This window comes from Argiope bruennichi, chromosome 8 (assembly GCF_947563725.1).
Source record: "Argiope bruennichi chromosome 8, qqArgBrue1.1, whole genome shotgun sequence".
Lineage (NCBI taxonomy): Eukaryota > Metazoa > Arthropoda > Arachnida > Araneae > Araneidae > Argiope > Argiope bruennichi.
Genome location: NC_079158.1, coordinates 32157451 through 32182382, shown reverse-complemented (window position 1 = coordinate 32182382; position 24932 = coordinate 32157451). Strand labels below are relative to the sequence as shown.

Below are 24932 nucleotides of genomic sequence, written 5' to 3'. Positions count from 1 at the left end.
CGTAGGGTTTCAGGTTCGAGACCTCATTCCACCGAAGAACCGCCGTGTAAGGGGGTCTGTTGCGCGATAAATCTGTCAGGGTATGGAGAGGGGGTGCCAGCTCAAGGTCGTCCTCGTCATCTGACCACGGTTCAAAATTACGAGGTTCGTCCCAAAATAGCCCTAGTGTTACTTTAAACGGGACGTTAATAAAACTAAACTAAGCAAATACTTTTGATTGTCATAATATATTAAAAGAAATATAATAATTTTAGGAAAGCGATGGTCTTTAGTGATTTAATTAATCGTAATGTTTAATTAAGGAATTTAGGCACACATCATAAAAAAAATCAAACTTATAGTAATGTTTTCATTAAAGAAAGGTATGTGTACGAAAAAAAGAGAGAGAAAACAGAAATATAAGTGATAATGCCCTTCAAACTGTCCTTTAATGTTGTTTTTGACTTTTATCGATAAGCATTCTTTTGGTCAATAAACATTTTTTTTTTGTCGATAAACATTCCAATAACTTATTTCTGACATGCAATGACCGATGAGTGTTAGTTTTATCAGAATAAAACAGTTATATTTTTAGCGTTTTACTTTTCTCCAATGGTATTATACTTAATGAGAACTCTAGTACTCATGAAGTATAATACCATTAAGCATTCATTAAGTATTACAACTAAGCACACCATATTAAGTATAATAACTCAATTACCCTTTACCTGTCCATTTAACTGTCCCAAATATGATTGTGACGAATTAAAAAAAATATTTGATACATTTAAACAAATTTTTAAAATTGATAATTTAATATTTAATATTGAAATTCGGTTTTTAAAATGAATATTGATTCAATGAAGCTGTTTCGAAAATCGTAAATTTGTAGAATTGCGTATTGTGATTTTAAGTGATTATACTCTACTTGTTAGCTTTCAAAGTACTGCCAAGTTGAAAGACTTGTCTTTATTCTACATAGGGTATAGGTAGTGCCTATTTTAGGGTATACGAGGACCTGAGCTATCCGAGATACGATACTTTTTTTTAGTATATGATATTTGCTCATTCGAACAATTTTTCTGCCCCCCCCCCCTTCTGAAGAAAGAAGGAGTTCTAAGCTGTAACCCGTGTAGCTTATCGTAACTTCGGCTCTGGGTATAAACAGTAATATATATATATTAGGATTTCTGTTTTTATAGTAGCGTAATAAAGGTAAATGGCACCCTATTTATTAAATATTATTTTTCACACCTCCGCAATAAATCTGTCTTTCAGATGCGATTTAAAAATATAGTGGTCTATAATCCGTCATTTTGCCTGTTCTACCTCGTTGTTTGAAATTTTCAGAAGAGCAAGAAAAAAGCGCCATAAAAAAAAAAGAATGGTAGTGTTTTGCTCAAAACTTTATCACATCTTCCTTAATATTATTCTCCTCCCTTCCCACCCGTGAAATAAATTTCTGGATCCTAGGTAAGGTCACGAATTATTGTTTCCGATTGCATTGTCAAACTATTGTTACGGAATATAGAAGTGAATCTAGCATATTTGCTAATTTAGCATGCGATCTTCGGCAATTACCAATTGCCATGTGGTTAATACGCAAGTACCCAAAATCAAATATGTATTTTGGACATATTTTTCCCGACCGATTGAAATCAAAATTTGACATGAAACTACCTTTGTAATCACAAGAGCCTATACCAAATTTCATTCATTTGAATCAGTACGTTTTTGAGTTATTTAAACACGTTTTTATATGTTTTTTGAGTTATTATATAAACGAACAGAAAGTGAATCCTTTGACGAATTTTGATATACATAGACATTTTAGATTCTAAGCATGTGTACAAAATTGTACATGTGATTTTAAGTCCATATTCCAAATTTCATTTAAGCGTTTAATTTAAAGCGTTTTTAGTTACTATGTTCACAGACACTAACTAACATTACAGATTGATGTTAATTAAAGCTTTATTCTCCTTTTTTTCGTAACCATTTAACCATTTCAAATGTAATATAAATACTTGCTACGATGTAATAATAATTTCAAATAAAGATTTCAAACAATCTTGCCAAACCAAACCTCAAATGTCATGGGTCAGGAGACTCGTTATTTACCAATCACAAAATAATAAAACGTAATGTTTACATAATTTTTTTTTGTATAATAGATAGATATTCGAATTTGTATACCAATCTCGAAATAGCAGCCCGGAATATCGTTGACAGATTCTTTCATACACCAGAAGGAGATACTCTGTCATTGAAATCTTATCTAATTGCTTCCGTCTGATTTTAAAAAAAGTAGCTGTAGTCTGTTTTTTTGCCGAGCTAAAAGTAAAAATAATAATAAAAAATAATTTAAAAAAAACTGTCCTCATGTCCATTGACCGTAAACATTAGTCACGCTCGCCTGATATACAGGATTATAATTGAAACCGACCTCATGGTCTTCGTAAATGACATCAAATTGACCGATGCGATGACAGCCTCGACATTTGCACACTAACCTTGTTGGCAAAAAAAAAAAAAAAAAAAAAAAAAATGCGAACGTGACATTTGCCCATCCCTCTTCTAGTTACTCATCCTCCATTATCGCTCTCTCTCTCTCTTTTTAAATTTATTTATTTCGGTTTCGGCGCTTTAGAAGCTGTCTTTTGGCACCCAAACCCGAACGGAAAATAAAAAAGGAAAGAAAAGATCCCGTAACTTTTCCTTTCACTGCAGATCGAAGGGAATTAAGAAAAAAATATATATAAAAAAAAGTGCACCTCTGAGCAGCTCTTCCACATGTGTGCTGCTGCCATACGGGCATTCATAAAACTGTGACTCCTCCTCTTCTGTTTACTTTCTCAGTTTCATTTGGCCGTATCCATGATTCTTACTTTTGTTCTTTCCTCCTGATTGGGCCTGCAGGGTGCGTCTCCACATCGCGTCATTTTTTTTTCAGTTTTAGTGAAGTGGTCAGGAATTTTGTATTTGCTTTGTTGTAACAATTCCGATTTTTGATCCATTGTCCTGGAGTTTTACTTAATAACCTGATTTTTATTCAAAATAAATATAGTAGAGTTAAATTATCAAACTTGCGACTCCACAGGCTGATGAGCCGTAATGGAAATTTTTGCGACCCTTCAAATTATTACAAGAAAAGGGGAGGGAGACCAATGATTTCATGATAGTGAAACAAGAAAAAAAAATTACATTATGATGGATCTAAGATTCACTACATGCTTAGTAGCATCAAAAGTATTTTATACTATAAAACCTATAACAAATTAACAATTTGAAATGATCGCGAGATTATATTAGCAACAGTTCTCCGCTTTCTTAAATTAACCCTTTGCACACGGAAAAATAATTCGATGTATAATTATTCATTTAATACATGGATTTCTTTATTTCACCAAAAAATAAATACATACAACTGTTTTAAGTTGAGCTTTCCTAAAAAATGAATCTCTATCTTTTTACCATTCTGTAGGTATTTTTAACAATTAAAATTTAAAAATAAATATATAAAAATGTCAAAATGATGCACTGTCTTTAGTGGTGCTTGAGAGAGGACATCCGTGTGCAGAGGGTTAATTAGATACTCCTGTCGAATTTGTTGTTGCCATTCACTTTATATCAATTCTGCAATTAGTCTTTGCGAGCAAGATATCTCTCGAAGTAAAAAGATAGCAGGGAAGAAGAATTATCGTAGATAGAAAACATCAGTTTTACAGTAGATCTGGATCTTTTCTAATGCTACGTTTCCGAAATAGATTCTGGTACTTTTCCGTCGCCAAATAATATAGAATTCCGCAAAATTTCTTACGCTAAATTCGCATTTGGTTCACCCGGCTATTATTAATAGAAATTAATAGGTTGATGTCTAATTAACCAATTTTCTAGATTTCTTGAAAGGGGCAAATAAATAAATAAATAAAATAAAATAGAATAAATTTTTAAAACATCCTGTAACAAAATTTTTTGGATAAAAGCGAATGTAAAAAGTGAAAGAACTAACTTTGATTAATATGTTCGAATTGTGATATTTTAATACAGTGTTTTACGCAGACAAAATGTAAACAAACTTGTTTTTACAATCGTTTAATTAATACATTTAAACAAATTTCTTAAAAAAAAACAACTTAAAATGGAACCTTCATTGTGCCAATAGTTAATTTATTCCGATACTCCATTATGCGTCTCGGATCTGATTCCAATCAATCCGGGTAACTGTTTTACTAATTTCAAATGGAGATAATAATTATTATTTTATCATTTATGCGATATCATTTAAATTTCGAAATAAATACGTATGAAGATTATTCTCTGAGAATTATTCTCACACGGAAAATTCAATGTTGACGATATTTTTTCCTATTTACTCTTCGCACTATTTCGATTTTCGGTTACACTAGTAAACCTTACAATGACAAATACATTTTAGGGTAAAATATTCTTTCTTTGTTCAGGGAAAAGGAAAATAAGTTTATTCAAGGACAACTTTATTTAGTTATCTTGATGTCAATCACTCATTCGTATTATGACTCAGTCCAAAATCTATTTATTGTAGATTAAAAATAAAAGAGAAAATTAAACAAATTATTTTTAGCGCACTAAAAAATAGTAAGAATAAACAATAGTTTAAATAATTTTTTATTCAAATTATTGTTTATTTTATATATTTTAATTTAAAATTTATTATTATAAACATTATGGAATTCAATCGATTTTTCTCAAATTCACCGCCAGGCGATGCCACTTGCTGGAATCAAAGTTTAATTCAGTTAGCAATTACGGTAGTCTAGTTTAGTCATGTGATATCGCAATTGCATTACAAAGAAACGTTACTACGTACGTCATTTAATTAACTCTTTCTCTTACATTGTTCATCAATTCTTTTTTACTTTCTCGTGTATGAAAAATATAGAAAGTATTTTAATTGTCAAACAATCGATTGGATCATGTGGAGATTCGAACCCGAGATTTTGACGAATCTTCACGTTTGAAACCTCTTTGGGTCTGAGAAACACAGTTTTGAAAATGTCTGTCTGTCTGTGACAAAAATAACTCAAAAACGCTTTGAGCTAGTATCCTGAAATTTGGTAAATGCTTTTTACAGCAAATATGTAGATCTCTATCAGATTTTGAGCAAAATCCGTTCAGAGGAAGTCTATCCGTCCGGATGTTCGAATATAAATTAGCTCGATAACTATACCACGAAGAAAACTATATAGATAAAATTCGGTATACATATTTAGCATCTGTAGTGTAGATGCATATCAAACTTTAAGACAAATCTAACAAAGAGTTGATTATTTGTTGATCTATATTTTCAGAAACATTTAAACATGATAACTCAAAAATGCAACGACTTAATTATATGGAATTTTGTGATTTATTTATTTTTGCTCCAAATTTTTGTTGCAATTGGTTGGGAAAAAGCCCAAATTCGTTTATCGGATACTTTTAACCGCATGCAGGGATTAATAGCCAAAAAACTCGCCTAGGATCATACAATAGATTCAGTAAAAATGCTAATTCCCGCCAAAGGTTCATATTTCGTAACTAATGTATGCCAATGTTATGCAAAGCGTTTTCTGGGATAATACCTTTATTAGAATGTATGGGAGAAAGTTTCGAAGAGACAAATTCCGCTGATTCTTCCAGCAAAACATTCCTAATGGATTCAAAAAGTAAATTATATTGTTATATTTGGATTACATCACGAGAATCATGAATTAGCTCTAATTGCACATTTAAGAAGCAACAGCTTCACGAACTTGGATTTTCAAGTAAAATCATGAAACAGTAACAATACTTGAATGTTTCCACATTTTCTTCTTGATATATATTCGTTCTTTTAATTAATTTTATATTCTTAAAACGTGTTTCAATTCTTATTTGAAAGTATTCTTTGCATCAAAAATGAAACATTTTAAACTTCGTATAGTTGTATGTTAATTGTCTATCTCTGCAACAATTGGCCACAAGTAATGTATAGATACTCTTGTTACATCTACATAATAGAATATGCATTAACATAGAATATAAATAAAGTAACACTGTAGTCTAGGTATTTTTATTCTAAAGAAAGCTAATACAACGCAAGGTCGTCCCAAGAGTCTTACTGACTGTTGCTAATAATTTTTTTTAGATTTATGAAGAAAAACATGTTTCTGGAGTCCAATGCAAACAAAACATGTGAGGGACTTTATTTTATGAGATACATAAAAAAGAAAGAAACTGGGTATTTGGGACCTCACAGCTTAGAATAGTTTTACTTGTCACTGCGAAGCGATGAATGTGATTGTTATTTCCAACAATCTGAAAAACTGAATACTGAGACAGAAATTATTTTACATATAAACACAGGATGGCGCTTTATTCAAATTTCAAGTAAATGAAAATTAGAAAAATAATTTTGACAAATTTACTTTAAGTCCAATTGAAAAAGTGTTCCGAGTGCCGCTATTACAATTTTACTGAAATTCCATATAAATAGAAATGAAAATTCATAAATATTTTGCGTGCTATAGAAATTCGAACTACTCATCAGATTTTCTGCAATTGTGTCATTATATAAATAATATTTAGATATTTTTAAGAGAAGAGAAGTTTTAATGAAGTTTTCTTATAATAATATTTTTTTTATTTATTAAAAACTGTACTTCAATCTAAAGAAGGACTATTTAGGTTTCGTGTTGCCATTTTTACTGATTGAATTGTCACTGGTAAAATTTAATTAAATGTTGAGTTTTTCAACATTTCACGAGCCATTCTGATGGAGAAATTAAGTGACAGCGGTCTTACAACTCGTTTGGTACAGCTGCTTTTAATTAAAAATTAAAATGAGGATGATTTATCTGACAATTTTGTATATAAAAATGTATATTTTATGCATTAAAAATACATGCATTAGAAAATAAGTTTGTTTACACGCATTTTAATATTCTATTCATGTATTTTGTTATTAATGTATTTTTATTTTCTCTTATCTGTTATTTTCGAAAAGTATTCGTCAGCGGCTAGTTTGATATGTGGTAACTGCTATCTTTGTAATCTTTCTGCTTTTGTATCGTTTTTTGTAATCTTTGCCATCTTTGTAATTATTTAAAATTACTGTAAAGTACTTAAAATTTTGCTCCCAAATAGGAAACATGAAGAAAATTTCGTGACTTTGAATTACATAATTCAGTTTTTATTAATCTAAAGGATGAAAATATTTTCCTTTCAAGCAGTGCCTATTATATGTCCTATTAACTTAAAAATATTTTGACTTAATCAATTGATTTCAGCATTGAAACCATTGCAATTTTGAGTTCGTCGACTTCCCGTTGAACATATTCTATTCTAAACCTAATCAATTTATTTATTCAGCGGTGTTCCCCAATCTCCTTTTCCCCTTAACTCAAGGTTTTTACTAGTCCTTTTTATTTTTTAGTACCTTATTAATGTATTCATCTTTATCAACGACATCAAGAAATGCTTTTATTAATTATATTAACGGTTGGTTTAGCTTAAGTGTCCGACGGCTTCAAATAATTTGATAACATACAATAAAGAATTTATTTTTGATTTCACATTTTATTCTTTTTATTAAATATAATTTTAATTTAACGCCGAAACAATTGGAAACTACTTTAAAATAATTCTGTTTCCAAATATTAAATATATATATATATATATATATATATATATATTTCTGTTTATTTAGTCACTTTAAAATAGTTAAGAGTAAATTTTAAAAAAGTAAAAATAAATAAATAAATGAATCAAGCCTAAAATATTGCTACAAAATTTTCTTTTACTACAAATACCGTCAATTAATCGTAATAACGTAACGCATTTTAATCGCTAGTTCAGCAGCTTCCTTGCTGTCTAATCCTCCAAAATCTTTTACTCGTCGGCGACTCCGACCACTCTCACGCACACAACTTCTTCCGATCCACACAACTCTTCACTGCAGCTTCAGAGTGCCCTTCTTTTATAGTTCCGGGAGGCGGGGCTAGAATCTTCAGACCAATCAGGGCGTATCTGAGTTTATCTTGGTTCCTACTGGATGGATCGTGAAACTTCTCGAACTTTCCAGTATGATCCATTTAGTCGCCAAACTCGCCAAATTCGTCACCAAATCGCCAAATGGTCGCCAAGCTCTCAGGTCATTGACACGGCAGCCGCTCAGCACAGATCTTACAACGGTCTTTCTCACGATGACACTATTCGTGCCGGGTAGCAAAATTACAGATTTGTAACAATATTATCATGTTACGATGTTTGGAATTAGTAACTCCATTCAGCTTCAAAGTTTTTTAAACAAATTTATTTGTTTTTAATTAATTAGTTTTTTAATGCTTTTTTTCCCTCATACTTATGTACCTTCTTTGAAAATGCGATTTTTTTAATAGATGATGTTGTGGCTTATTTTTATACTCGAAGTGATATCTTGAGCAAAAATTGTTTCAGAATTACTGTTCGTTTCAAAAAGCTATTCCAGCTCTAATTCTTAAGAAATTCCAACTTTTTTCTGTCGGACTATTTAGAATAGAACATGCATCTTAAATTTGGAAGAAACTTGGATATTTGTGCAAAATAAGCTTAAGATTACAGATCGATGCGCTTTATTTACTCTTTATCTTTGGAAATTCTTATGGAACTTTTGAAATTCAAAAATTAATGTGATTCTACATATTATTAATTATTATATAATATTTCGTGTATTTTAAATTAAGGCCATTTTCATTTTATTTTTAGTCAAATAATTTTTATTTTGATAAAATTAGAAAGTTACTAATCTGAAATATCGTAATCCAAAATACAGATTAAAACTCTAAATGCATTGATAACTGAAAAGGGCTAATTTAATATAGTTCGAACCGCAATAAATAAATCAATATTTTGTTTCTCTTCGTTATTCTTTATGTGTTTGGATAACAGTTCTATAAATGTAACAAAAAGGAAACGGAATATGCCTTTTATTCTTGATGTTAAAATTTTATAAGCACATATTTCGAATGCGTTCAAATCAAAAAATAAATAAATGATATACTTATGCGACATTTTTACATTGTTAAACCCGCGAAACGTGGAAAATCATGCTTTAGTGTGCCAAATAGTTTCTTTTCTTATTGTACTTAATTCCATTCATCAAGCATGCGGAAGTTCAGAAGAGCATCCTGAGTGGTTCTCTTAGCTATTTAGAACTCTAAAAAAAGAAGCGGAAAAAAATATTTCTCTATGCATGCTAATAATAAATTAATGTCTGAGAAATATTTTAGATGAAGCCATACCTAATTTACTTCAAGTACATTGATAAAAAAGGTTTTCTCTTTCAGTTACTTAGCAACGAATATACATCACTACCAAAACCATTAATTCTAATGTCATAATATTATTTAATTATTAAAATAAAATAATTTTTATTAAGTAAAGAAATTGAAATTTATATATTGTTTATTTAATAAATATATAATGATATATATGCAGTGAGAATGAAAGATTGTTAATCAACTTTCGGACTCTCTTGTTTTGTTTGATTTTGCTTTTCTATTATTTGGTCACAATGCATATCAAAATTTTTACACTAATAATAAGGATGAATATATGTGTGTTTTTGCGCTCGTTTTTCCGTTAAATTAAATCTACCAAATTTGACACATATGTACCTTAGAAGGATAAAAAATGTGCACTTCGGTGCAATTTTTGAAATTTTAATTAATTAAAAATTAAGCTGAATTTTAACTTTTTCCCTCAATAATTTTCAAAAATATTCCTGCACAAAACCCAGTTTCACTTTGTTTCAAAACTTTAAATATCGCTTTTTAATTTTATTAATTTAATAATTTTACTAATTTTTACTAAATGTTGACAATTTTTTAAAAATATTTTTCAACCAAATTTCCTACCATTATTGCTCTGAAATTCAAACCGCTTTCATTGCTCCATAAAATATTTAGTCGCGTGATTTTCTTTCATTGTAGAAAGCATTCTGCTTACTATTTGTTTAGTTTATAAGACGAGTATAAAAGTGTACTTACAATACCACAAAATTTAGAAGATGAAAAAATCGCACATTTATGATTTCAATAACCTATGATATTATAAGAATGATCCCCATTGGAAAGGTCCACGTGCAAAAGGAACAAAACTTATGAAAGACAATTAAATTAACATTGTTTTAATTTCTTACAATTTCTGGAAATCACAGACATGAATTTATATCTCAATGATTTAATTGAAATCGAATCCAATATGCCTGACGAATGAACTTGTCGCCAGAGGCGACTAGTAAAATAATAACGATAATAACAATTAAAAAGGTAGAGGGAGACAAGTTATCAGTCAGGAGCGATATGGATTTCGGATGCACAGTGCAAAATATTAGCTGTCGAGAAGGGAAATTGGATTTAAACCAAAAAGTAAATAAATAAATCTCGGCTAGTAAAAAAGTGAATGTCTGTGTGCTGTAGAGCAACAGAGAAGACCGTTGCACTTAGTTATCAATCTTGACACTAATAAGCTTTGGAAGATGGCAATGCGCACCTTCGAACGAGTTTCATTTTTTAAAAAATTAATTAAAAGCTATGCAAGTTTTGACGTCTTTCGTTGATAGGTTCTAGAAATATTAAACCAATAAATAAAATGTACCATAATATTAGAAAAAAATTTTAATGACATCAATTCAATAATACCGTAAATTATTTATTACTTAAAACAAATTCATAAAAATATTTTTATATATAATTTGCAATAGCGCTTTTTATTTGTTGTAATGAAATTTGAACTCTTTTCATTTTCTTCTACCAATATTTAATCAAGTGTTTTTCTTCCATTGCTGTTACAAAAAAAAAAAAAAAAAAAAAAAAAAAATCAATTTTTACTTTTTTTATTTCCTTTTATGATGTTCTTGGCGAAATCTATTAACAAAGCATTCTAAAGCTTTAAATAATATATTCGATGAAAGATTGTACTTTAATTTTTTATCGGCATATTTCAATCCAACTACTATTCGGAGAAAGGTACTCATAAAATATAGTAAAAAAATGCTGCATCTTTTTAATTCTGGAATCGAGTGGGCATTTGACATGAGAAATTAGTCGACATGTAATCAATTTTTTGAAAATGTAAACAGTTACATTTTTTTCCCTCAAATGTGGTATCACGTAACTCGATTCCATTAGAGAGAATCATGTAGACAGCAAACATAACAAGTGTAAAGATATTACATCAACACTATGTTAATGTCTGTTTCAATTTGTTGTCTCAAAATACTTTATTGAGGGAACTGTGAATATCAAAGTATGCATAAGAGATTTCGTTGAAATTAAATACTTTCAATGTACATTGCGAACCACCTAGTTGCTAAAAGCAGCTAGTAAATAAAGTAAATTGGAAATAAAAGAGTTAATTATTAAAAGTAATTTTTGTTATGCTGGAATAAAAACGAAACATAAACAATACATTTTATTATTCCCTCCCTTTTATTTGATACGTACACATTAGGGATTGCAATACCGGACCAAAATTACAATACCGGTATTCGGTATTTTTTAGATCTTAATACCGGGATACCGGTTTTTAATACCGGTATTGCAATTGTATTAGAAATTTTAGAAAAAGAAAGAAAACACAGGTGTTTCTTTGTTTTATTTGCCAGTTTTATTAGAAAGGGTAAATATCACAAAAAATAACTTGTAACTTATAAATTATAACAGTATATAAAGAATCACAAAAAAGTAAAGGAACAACTTATTTATTTAAATCACAAAAAATTGTAAATATCACTATTCAGTCTGTGGTACTAATACAAATTTTTGAAATGTGATCTTAAAAAACATAATGCATCGATTGTACTGTCATTAAGCCTGAAAAGTAATTTTGTACAAAAATTACTAGTTGTCGAAAACTCTCTTTCGGCATCTACGATAGTTAGTGGTACTGTTAGCAATGCGCGATATACTTTTTCCAAGTATTTACCTCTAAATCCCTCATCTTCAAATAAATCGATTTCTTAGCGGATGGTGTTGGATATAGCTGATTTCTGTATTGTATTTTGGTTTGTTGAAATTTTTTTATTGATCGCTAATTCTAATTTTTGTTCAAGAGACAATTCTTTTCCACTATCGACATTACTGTCATCATAATCTTCGATAACTGAACAGAATTCTTTTGAATGTGGATAGGTTTGTGGGTAAAAAATTTTAAGAAAATTTACTATAAACTTAATCAGATTTGAATTTTATTTTCTTTTCTTCTTTTTCATTTTCATTTTTAAAATCATTATAATTATTTAAATACCATAGGACATTTTCTATTTCGATATGCCTTTCTTCTGTGCGATTTTTGAATGTAACATATAATCTTCAGATAGTGATGTGTGCTGTTCTAGTGTGATGTGTGTTGTTAGGAGTAAACGCTGACAACGTGTTTTAAAATTTAATATTAACATATATTCTGCTTTATTTTCAGTTAGTATGTATTTTAATAATATGTCATCTTTTATAGAGGAACGTTTAAATATCTTAACAATTTTTCGAACTTTATAAGTTATAGGAAGCAATTCTTGATGGTTTAATATTTCATCCTCATTAGCAATAATTTCTTCAACAATTACATTGTTATTATCTTCATTGTCAATATCACTCTCACTCTTACTCTCTTCAAAGTTGGAATCCGAAGTTTCTATATCCACAGTATTTGGATTCTTCTGTTCTTTATTTTTTTAGTATAATACATCTATTATTCCTAACTGAATTCCATGAGCATAGCAGAATTGCTGATTTGCACCAATCAACTTTCCAATTTTTTCATAACTGTTGCTCCATCAGTAATTATGGATACAATTTCTTCTTTCAGGGATAATCCATGTTTCGCTAATTTAGATTTAAGCAATTAGTTAATTAATTTACTAGTTAATTAGTTAGTTAATTAAAGACATAAAAACAAAAACGTATACTATTTTGCTATGTTGGCGATTCCTGGAGACAATTTTAAAAATTTCTAGTAAATACCGAAAAACCGGTATTTAAAATTGTGAATACCGGTATTACAAAATTGTACAAATGGCTCAAAATACCGGTATTCGGTATCCCGGTATTACAATCCCTAGTACACATTTGTTATATTAGGGTGGTTGTATTCTACGTATTGCAAAAGGATAGCAGAAAAAATATTCAGATGTTACCTTTTTAAAATTTGAATTTAATTAATGTTCTTTTAATGTGAATTATTTTACATTAAAAGAACTGACACTGACAGGTAAAAATCGGGAACATTCAATTGTGATTCGAACAAGAGAAAACAAGTTGAAATTCAGGACTTTTCGATCTTATTCGTGACATCAGTTGATTTTAATTTATGATATTTCCGCAATAAAGATATTCCAATTCAGTTTTTATTCCATATGAATATGATTCAAAATGTCGAAGCTGTTAAATCGCTGAATATGTTTGCTTTATGGACACTATTTTATTTTGTGATTTAATGAAATGAGTTATCACTATAGTTTTAACTTATAAAAATATAAAATTGTATCGATACTCTGAATCAAACATGTGTCATAACAAGCATATCAAAATCACAATAAACTCTATAATTGTTATTTTTAATATGCTTATTATGATGCATATTTGATTCAAAGCCTTGATAAAATTTTATATTTTTAATTGCTTTTTGTATTATGAATGCGGTTTTATTTTATTCTAAAAGAATTTAAAAACAAACAAACAAACAATTATTTCAAACAAGTGGGGGAAATTTTATGTGAAAACCGATTATTACTTTTTTGTTTTATGAATATCATTCTATTTCGCTACTAAATAAAATGAAATGGAAATATGTATTTGTGTCAAGGAGTTGATGTAATATATCAATACTTATTTTTCTTTTGTGATTATTATTTTATTACATAACAGAGAATGAAAATATGTATTCGTTTCAAAGAATTGATGTGTGATTTAATATCAATGATTGCTTTTAGTTTTTGTGAACATAATTTATATTGTTATTGTTTTTTTTTATGTTGAAAACAATCAATAAGCACTATGTGTTAGCATTAAACATTTCTATATCAAGCTGCCATTTACCTCGCAAAAATAAATTTATTTGCTATATTGCATTGCTGTATCGTAAGTAAGCTTTTTTGTGAGCGGCAAAACGGCAACACCATTTTACGTGTAAATGGCGCATAATGGTAATGCCATGCACTTAACAAAAATTGAGAAACAAATCATTTCATTGACAAAAATATAAATGAATAGAAATATAGCTGATTACAGATGAATTTATTACTTTTAAAATTTGTTGAACACTCATTGAATACACTTATTTATTTAAAGTGACATTCTTATTATTTAAAAATTTTGATATAAATATGTACATTAAAATAAAATTTTGCCTGTTTTTTTGTCCGGTAAATATCTTGTAATTGTGGGCGAAAGGGACGTCGGCGCAATGTCAGGACGACCCCCCTGTCCTCTCCATCCGCCCCCGCGACCCCGAGTTCATCCCTCCGCTCCTCCCTTCCCCGTCCCTTGAGACACAGAGCTCCGTTTGTGTCTCGCGACTCTCTCTCCGGCTTCCTCCTCGAGCACAAGTGTCGGGCCGAAATAACTCCACCTAAGAGGGCGCTATTTTGGGAAGGCCCTTACCGATGAGTTCTCGAAGGGGCGCGCCGCCCCTGCCCCCGCCCAGAGACCCTGCTGGTATCAACACCATCGTGCAGCGGCACTCCAGCTGCTCTCTGCGCGATCCCGAGGAAGACATGAGCAGCGACAGCTCCTCACCGCCCCGGCCACAGCACAAACGACGCTCGAGTTACGAAAATGTCGACGACCAGGGCTTCTACCCCAACAAGCCCCCACCGTCCTCGGCCGTCCGGAGGTCAAGGGAGTCCCTGCAACGATCCACTCCAAGTCCGCGTCCCGTGGTGCGATCTTCGCCCCGGCATGATTCGTGGTCGGATGCTCTTAGTGATGATACGGGGGCGGAGCCTTCTGTAAGAAGAAGGCCGCCCTCCGCTTGTGGTAGGGCCCCGCGAAGCCACCGAGGCAGCATGCCGCCTGTTGATTGTTTGGGATCGGGATGGGGACATCGTCCCTGCACGCCGTGTTGTGGGCCCTCACCGGTGCCTTACCATTGGTGTGGCCCTCCTCAAGGATGGTCTCATTATCCTGTTCACCAAGTGAGTGAAATATTTTCAGTTTCTAATCTTGAAATTGCAGTTGAATGTTGTACAAACTTTGCTGTTCATTTGTTTAACTTGCCGAAGATTAATGTGAGGATTTGTTTTAGTACTGTTTATAAAGTTATTTTTTTTAATTGCCAGATCGCATGAGGAGTTTAGATGGTTTTGTGTTCTGGATAGAATTATTATTCGATTTTTTTTTAATTCTTAAATAATTTTGAAAGTAATTGCGATTTCAGGCTAAGATATTTTTATTCGCGAATGTTTTCGATGAAACAGAAATAGAAATTGTTTCTTGCTGAATTTGATTATTTAGAGAAAAGTAACTATATTTTGAATTAGATAAATATTTTTTATGGTAAGAAATAAATTTTTATTTATGAATGAGCACCATTATACAGAAATGGAATTTCTTTCTTGTTGAATTTGATTAATTAGGGGAAAAAGAGTTATATTTTAAATTAGATATATAGTAATATTAATTTGTATATTTAGAAATTTGCCATATATTAGTGTTCTTATTTATTCAAATAATTTTCGAAGACCATTTTTTTTTTGTTTAATGGGTATTGTTTTTTATATTTAAGTGAGTTGTAACATCAATTAAACACTCTTTATATTTAATTGATGCTATTTCACGCTTTAAAATTCAATTAAAATATGGTAAAGAGTTCTATTATTCTTCGTAGAACTATAACAATTTTGTTGTTACATTTTTTTCTTTTTTTCTTTTTGAAGTGCCAATAAGGACGCATTGTGTTTTGTGACTGAATGATACTCTTTCACTGTAAACAGCCTTTGCTATTTCTTGAATATGCGATGGTCTGGATAGTAATGCTGAAATATTTTCAGTTCCAAAAATTTGTTATAGGAAACTTCAAAATCCTATTTTGAAACCTTATCCAGCTATATGTATTTAGTCATTCGGATTCTTTATACTTGATACTTCATTTGTTTATTATTTTATTAAATTTGTCCGTCATTTTCATACAAATCGGGACTTTTGTTGTTATTATTGGCTAAATTCAAAATCTGTGGATGCCATTCAAAGTGTGGAATATGATCAATCGATTATTATAATTTTTCTGGAAAGAGTTTATGATTTGGTATAAATACTATAAAACCAAATTGATAGGCTATTATTTTTGAAATCTTACATGTTTACCGTACAGATACCTTACATTAAATTATTATACGTAATTTTACATATTACCGAAATTTAATTTTTTATGCACATTTTTTCGCAAATTATTTTAGGTGTGTTTTTCTGATTCTTATGTTAGGATTTCTGATTCTTATGGTTCATATATTTAAATATCTTCCATATTCCTTTATTCCTTCATTTCGTTAGAAATATGGCGACTTTATTTTATGAAGATTTTTAAATTCATAAACAATCAAGTAATTCAAAGTAACAAATCAAATCAATTTAAAGTAACTCTTGTAGAAAAGTAATAAATAAATTTTATGCTTTCTATTTTCATTTTAGTCCATTGAACAAAAAGAAAATGCATTTTCTGAAGTGACATTTTGTTAAAACTAAGGTTTTTGCAAAATGTAGGTAACTAAAAAAAATGAATAGCTTCTATTGAGTTCATTGCTAGCTTTAAATTTAGATTTCAGAAAATTTTTCTTTCACCAATTGATTCTTCTAAAAAAGATCCTAAGGTCATTTTTTTTTATGTAGTTTGAATTGAAAAATAATGATTAGACAGAAGAGTATCAAAAAATTCCACCCCGGAGCTGAATAATTCAAATCTTTAGGTAGTATAAATAGAATCTTGTTTCATAACATAATAAAAAAGAAGATACCGTTATTTAATGATGGCATGTAAGACGAACCGAATCACTACTTTTTCTTCTTCTTTTTGAACAACAAAAAAAAAACTGTTTGTAAGGGTGGGATTGAATTTCATTTTACGAACAGAAACCAGTCTTTTTCATGAATTAACGATGTGTATCATCGTCATCATGCATATACATCACATCCTTTTAAATGATATATAGTATATTTATGACATATTAAGAAGCTCTGATTGACCCTGCCTTATTATCAAATTTACTCTTTCGTATCCTTTAATCTGTGGTTAAAAATTCAACTTTTTAATATTTGACTTTGGAAGGATTTCATTGCCGGTACTGAGAGCCGTTGTCTTTGAATGCTGAAAAGGATGTACTGAAAATGGATCTGTTGACCCTATTTCCATGGAAGAAGGGAGCGCATTATCGGGCTACTTTATGGGTCATTATTAATTTGGAAGCATCACTTACTTCCTCTTCTACAGCTGTGGGCCGCGCGATTGACTCATCTGTTCGCCGACCTTCCAACAAAAGGCGACATCCAGAACTTTGGCGCCTTCCCAAACCACGCTGGACTCGCACATTGACATAAGAAAAATCCCCGAAATTAGATCTTTTTTTTTTTTTTAAAAAAAAGAAGCGTCAACAAGTCTCGAGTGTTTGAAAGATTTTTCACCGCTTTTCCGTGAAATGTTGCAGTCTAATTTTTTTTTTATAAATAATATTTAGCATGGGGATGTAGATGTACTACAAGAAGATATTTTTTATAAATAGATGAATATTTCTTCTCTTTACAATTTCAATGGGAAAAAAACCTTTTTTAAAAAAATTAAGATTTACCGATTTTATAATTTTCAATTGTTAAATGAAATATTTGGAAAATTGACTGGATCATGGTAGCCTGGTAGTAAGGTTTCAACTTATGAACCGACTTATATATGGACCGAAAACTTATAATCATGTTAGTAAACATAGTAATTTACTGATATGATTGATGGACAACTTACAATCATGGTTGGTACAACTTACAACATGATTGTAAGCTGTACCATGAGTTCGTAAGTCAAGCTCATGGACCGAATTATTCCATGTGTGAAACTCGATATCATCAAAAGTCCACTGTGTCTGTGAAATCGATGCATTTTAAATCTCGCTTAATCGCATTTTATCTCATTGGTGTGGAGCAGAAGTTAGGGAAGGGGTGAAATCTCAAGTGTTATTCTCGTTATTTGATCAAGATTCAAAGTTAAGAAGTCCGTCTCAAAACAGCTCTCATCTTGCATCAGAGCGGGTTGTTAATAGAATTAACCTAATTTTAAAAATTGGAATTAAGCTAAAGGAGAGGTTAATGTAAATGGTATTGCCGATGGATATTCTCTAAAATTCAGAAGGATTCTCCCGATTCTCTAAAATTCAAAAGTATTTCCGAGAATCATTTGGAAACTTTAGTTGTTGGAAAAAGTATCTAAAGCCAATAAATAGGGATTCTGGATCTTGGGTATTCAGGATATTTGGTCATTTCATTATTAACATTTATTACAGCTCGACGGTACTGTATAACCGATATTTAATAATATTGTCTCATGTATAAAATAATAATAATAAATTTTACGAATGAAATAATAGAACTTCTTATTTGAAAATGATTAAACGCAAATGGGTTAAAATTTAATAGTTTGAAAGTAAATAGACAAATAAGTAAAAAGAAAGAAAAAGAAACTTTTTTTAGTAACAACATGTAAAAATTGACAAGAAAATTCTAGAAGTTGCACGTGCTTTATTTTTTTATTATTATTTACTTATTATATATTTATCTTGGAAGTGATATTGTAAGCGTTTTGTTTCATTCTGTCTTACATTTACCTCCAAAAATAAAAAGAATTATCTTCGTAAATTTAATTTTATTTTTGGAAATATTTAAATTAATTGCGATATAGAATTAGGATTATTCCCAAAGCAACGTTGGTCTATATCCTTTGCATTGTTAAAGTTGAAAAGAAGAATTCTTTAGAAAATAAATTGTTTATATTTAATCTTTTACATTAACCTGAAAATACATTTAACACGAACTATTTATTTATTATTGATTTCTATTCGATATATTTCATCTAAAAAGGAGATAATTAGCATAAAATGGAAACAGTCCAATCTAATTTAGAACGTCTAATCATTTTAGAATTTTCTTTAACTGTGACTATCAAATGAATTTAATGATGCATGGTATATTTCATTGTCATGTTATATTTTAAAATTCATGGTATATTTTATTGTCATGTGTATCTTGTATATTCATGTATATTTTATTGTTCATGCAAAAAGAAAAGAAAAATTTAACCATGCACCGATAATTTTTTAATATGATAAGTTGTTATTAAAATGCAGCTCGAAATTACACCATGAGGTTGTATCACACAGTGAACAAATAGCTTATAGTGAATAAAAAAGGAGTTTCCTATAACAAAAGACATATATAATATAATATAATATAAAACACAGCTGTTTAATTCAATGCTGTACGCTGTATTTAATATTTACATTTATTTAACTTCATTGATCTCATGTTTTTTGACACTATTATTGATTGTGCTGGAGTTTTGAAATTTTATACAAAATTGTTATAACACTCTAATAATACTCTACTATACTCTAATATTTTCTATTTAGCTTAATATTTATCTAATATTTTCTGTTCTACTAATTAGGCAATACTCTAATACTTCCAGAGCTCAGTTATGATTTCATGGATTAATTGAATTGAATTTTTATTCCACTTAAACTCCACTTAACATTTATTTTGAGGAAAATGAATTTCGAGATACTCTAATATTTATAAAATGGAATATTATATAATGAAAAACTGCTAAGATGTAAATAGTAAATTTTATATTATTTATAAATACTATAGAATTTTAAAATTGAATTTTTCATCTTTTTGTGTGTGTATGTGTGTGTGTCGTAGGAAAATGAAATAACATTCTTATAATAAATCTTTAATCCTCCATTAGACGTAATCTCTATCTGATAAAATGCAACACGGTATAATTTTTTTCAAGCAACTCACCAAGTGTGACTATTTCCAAAATTTCATTTACAATTCTGCAAAACAAGAATTATTTATTTCTTAAGCGAACTTTGTTTTTCGCCATTTTCTAAGAATGGCAGTCGTTTGGCGAGCATTTAAACGCTTCCGTGCCACGAGATTGGCTTTCAAACCGTATCAATATTTTTTATATTTAACAATGAATGCGATTAACAGAGAGTTAAAAATTGCATTGCTCTGTAAAAGGAAATTTTGAAACTAATCAAGTTGTATATACAGCTTTTACATAAACCGTTTTGCTGATGAAAGGAATGCGATCACATTTTTTCATTAGAACCGGATATACTTTCCGGATATATATACTTTCCGTACTACATTGTTTTTATTTTTGTTTAAAAAGAAATGAAAAAAAAAATATATACTGTAAATGAAATTAATTTGGCTATCGTCTGAAGATTTGATGACACAACGATATATGCATTTATTTTAATCGACATTAATATTAGGGTTAATGACAAGAAATATGCTTTTTATTAAGTGCGCGAAATTTTTGAATGACATGAGTATTTAATAAATGTCACTTTGTTCTGATGTTTTATTTTGCTTCTGAATGAAAATGTTTGTCAATTTGATTAGGGGAAAAAAAATGTTGATTTTGTTGGGGGGGGGGAATTAAAGGTCAATTTAGAACTCTTTCAAACCACCGCACATTGGCAATAAATTATATTTACTGTTGTTGTTTTTATAAGTTTTTAAAAATCTCTTTAATCCTGAAATTTAAATAATTCTTCCCAATGAAGTAAATGAATTTTACTTCATGAATTTGAATTTTATAGCACACGAGACAGGTTTCGCCACACAGTGTCAAACATATGGTAAAAGTAATAATATGGAAATTTTTTTTTCAAATTCTTCTTCGCATATAATGACGTATCTGACACATTCATTGAATTAATGAATCTTAAATCTGCAATTAAGTGAAAATATTAAGTAATTTAAAGGTCAAAAATCATGCTTCAATGTCTCTTATATTATTATAGGAATTAAAATAACAATAAAAGCCCCAAATTGGATGCGACATCTAATTAAAAAGTTAAATTAATTCGTAGGTTAACGGATTAATGTTCTTGAAGTTAATCAGTAAGAATGGTTGTAACGGTTAATCAGTAAGAACCCTAACGGTTAATCAGTAATAGCCCTAACGGTAAATTCACGGTAGATTTAATGAATATGGATCCAATATGCAAACAAACATATTCTGTGGTAATTGACCTTTCTTTTTGCAACATGTCAGTGATACGTAAATTCTGTGTGTGGGTTCACATGTCCCCCTTTTTCGTTTGAATTTCTGTTTCCTTTCGAGAAGTATTCGGCAAAAATTCGACTTCAACTTAAAAAAAGTTAACCGTTCACCTATACCCTTCCCTGCTAAAAAACAAATTCTTCCCCATCTTATCTTCCTAGTTTCCCTTTCCAAAACCCAAGAATTTCCGTAACAGTTCCAAGATCGTACTTCTCTCATTTCACAACATTTCCTCCCCTATCCCTCCCCATTCCTGTCATTGCTGTTGCGCGGGTGAAAGCGATCTGCACACGTGTTTCCTGTCAAAGGAAACCTTCTCCTGCAGAAAACGGTGCAGGGGCCAGGAGTTTCTGAAGTCTACCCCTTGTTGAATGCGATGAATGAGCAAAATTTTTCGAAAGGAATGTTATGTTTTTTTTGTTTGTTTTTTTCAGAATGTCGGTTCGCTTTTCGCCATAATATTTTCAAGTGGCGTTGTGCATGGTTTTGTAGCTGTTTCTGACAATCGAACACAAATATTTTCTGTTTGTGATTTTTGGGAAAGCATCGTAATAAATTTTATTTAGTTTTTAATTATTGGTGTTTTTTAATGAATGTTCAATTAAATTAGTGTATATTAAATTTATATTTGAGCATTGATTCCTGACATATATACTTCTCATAGTGATTAGAAGAATTCGAAAATTATGTGTCTAAACCCTGTATAGAACTATTTATTAGAAATCAGGAATCACGGATAAATGTTGAACTTTATCCAAAGCTATTTTTTTCCCTTTCGTTTAATTTTAATTAACAATGATATTTTTTAAAAAAATTAAATTTAATTTAACACTTTTCAGAGAAATTTATCAATTAACTATTTTGAACTAATTTTTTTACTTGCTTTTGATTGTTGTGTTTTTTACCATTGAATTGAAATTTATGTTTGCAAATTATTATTTGCCAACTAGAATAAAAAATGATTAAAAAACACCCCCCTTTTCCTAATTCCTTATTTGGAAGAGAAATTATCAGCAGTTAAAGCTTTACAGCAAGCAAGTACAGTTTTATGTCCAATCTTCGTTTCAATCGGTTGAGAAAAACGTGTTTAAAACACAATTTCGATTTTTGGACACTGTTAACCCATGTCAGGGATTAATCGCCAAATAAGCTGCAAGTATCATACAATATATTCTATAAAAATGCTAAAAACATGCCAAAAGTTAATAGTTTGTAACTATTGTACGCCAGTACCATGTAAGGTGTTCTCTGGCATGACAAGTTTATTAGAGAGTATGCGAGAAAGTATTAAGGAGACCACTCCCGCTGCTTTTGTACATGCTATGAGCTTGAGGCTCATAGTCTTTATCTTTTCTCAATAACACATAATCACACTGAAGTGGAAAGAAATATTTTGTTTCGGTGATTTCATAGTATGCTTAAAGGATGCTATTTTCAGTTAAGACTATAGAATTAAAGTCTTTAAAACATTAACTGGAATCATTCAGGCATGTGTTGCAACTCGATAATTTTATGGTTGTGCTCAAAATCCTCTTAAAATCTTTTTCCTCAAATCAATTTTGTGTGACGTGTCGGAATTAAAATATCGTGGGATGAATCTTTTTTCCCCCCTCCACTCCTGAGTGACAGTACCTGTGACACGAAGCATGTGCAGCTCGCTCAGCAGTTGCGCGCCTGTTGCCTTGAGAATGGGGATTTCCGTTCGAAGATGTGAGAGACGAATCGTCTGCAGTTGTGTGGAAGATCTTTTAGTCCAAGATTCTTTCTAAGCTGGCAGTCGTATCTGTTATCGTGGCACATTTCCATAATCTGTACATTTTTGCTTCGCTCATTCATTCGCAAAGCTTAGATTCATGACTTGATCATTCTAGGTCTTGATTTTGACAACGGAACATTCATTCAAACTGACTTAGGCAAAATATAATTACTACCAAACCACGACCTCCGTAATACAAGGCCTCACAACTAGTTTGTGACGTCACACAATTAGGATGATTGCCTGCCGTGAGCAGAATCCTGCTTTCTTCCTTGATGTGTAGGTATATTTTAAATTCACTTAAAAATAACTTACTATTCCTAATATTAAGACATGAATCTTGCATAAAATTCAAGATTTATTTTTTCCCGTGTGAATAAAAGAAACGGCATGATAGAAAATCTTAAAAGTCCTCTATAGCGTATTGACCAATTAATAACATTCAAACTTTCGAAGATGTGAATTTATTAGATATATACATTGAGGTATTGTTAGTTTTCTTGTTTTAATAGTTTTTTTTTTATTTTATTAAAAGCTGTTAAAAATCGTTTTATTTTTTCCTTGAAAATATTTTTTAAAGCTTGAAATTAAATTAATCATTAAGACTTTTTAAAGCTTAATGATTTTAAAGCTTTCAAATAAAACATTAATGTATTTAATATCAGATTTAAATTTTACACCAACTAATTCTGTTGATAAAAAAGAATTACTTTCACACCTTGTTTTTTCACATTAAGAATTGTTTTCATTTAATATATTAGTAATTCATACAATTTAATAAACTAGCTTTTATTACATCTGATTTCACATTTCAATGCACTTATACTTAATCTGAAGTAACAGTAAAGGATAACACAAATAAAAAATCACACACTATTTGATTCATAACATTTTATTTTCAGAGACAATAACAAAATACATTTTGTTTCTTAACTTTATTATAAATTTCACACAGACAAATGAAAATAATTATAATATTAAATAAAGTTAAAATACAAATTTATAAATAAAAGTTAATAACAATATTAAAAGAAACAATTGTGATAAAAGTCAATTAACAATTTATACTGATATTACTTGTTATGCTTGAAAATTTAATATTAAATATTTTTATCATCCCTCCTCTTTTTCAAGTTAGTAATTTTTAATTTTTTTTTTCCTTTCTTTTTTCTGCTTTCTTTACAGCTAGGTTTTTTTTTCTGAACTAAAGCTTTAGCTAAATTATCATTTTTTTTCTTAACATAATTATTTAAAAATATATTTGTGGAGCACCAAACTTTCCAGATAATGGAATTAAACTGATGACCTTCATCACATGCTCCACTATCACAGAATTCATTTTCTTCTAGAATAGAATATGTAAGGCAAGAAACTATTTTTCTTTGATCGTGAAGTTTTAGGAATTCAGACTCATATTCGTCGCATATTTTTTTAAATACTGTAAAATTATAGAGCACTGCATTTAAAATATGTTCTTGCGGGAAAGAAAGTTTACCCCCATTTTCTAAACCTATATGAGCATGCAATTCATATTGTTTTACAACTATATCTAACTTTTTTACATAATATTTTAGAACAAAATATAAATTTAATTTGCTACAATCTATAGTCATGATATATATAATAAAAAATTGTTTTATTATTCATTAGATGATTTTAAACTTTTTTATAAGAGTATAATAACAGTAAATCACTTAAGTACTTTGTAAGATTTTGGTGATAATTATTACATATTTCTAAAAAAAACTTACCTTTTATACTCCATTGGTACTTGAATAAGTTCTCCTGTACTGGTATTAAACGCTTCTCTAACAGTTAAAAACTGATTTTCTGGAAAATGTTTAGCACAGACCTACATATATGAAACAAATATTAGGCT

General features: G+C 29.9%; 1 protein-coding gene across 5 annotated transcripts in view; it reads left to right on the top strand.

The window, feature by feature from the left end:
- LOC129981141 (liprin-beta-1-like) overlaps positions 1–24932 on the top strand; it is a 101290-nt gene that overhangs the window by 28931 nt on the left and 47427 nt on the right. For 2 of the 5 annotated variants that reach the window (XM_056091836.1, XM_056091834.1), the window contains exon 1: positions 14530–15151. The exons of the other annotated variants lie outside the window; for them this stretch is intronic. In XM_056091836.1, the coding sequence (XP_055947811.1) occupies positions 14621–15151 (531 nt within the window). In that variant the 5' untranslated portion in view covers positions 14530–14620. Of the gene's footprint in view, positions 1–14529; positions 15152–24932 lie in introns of those variants that run through there. 5 annotated transcript variants of the gene reach the window in all.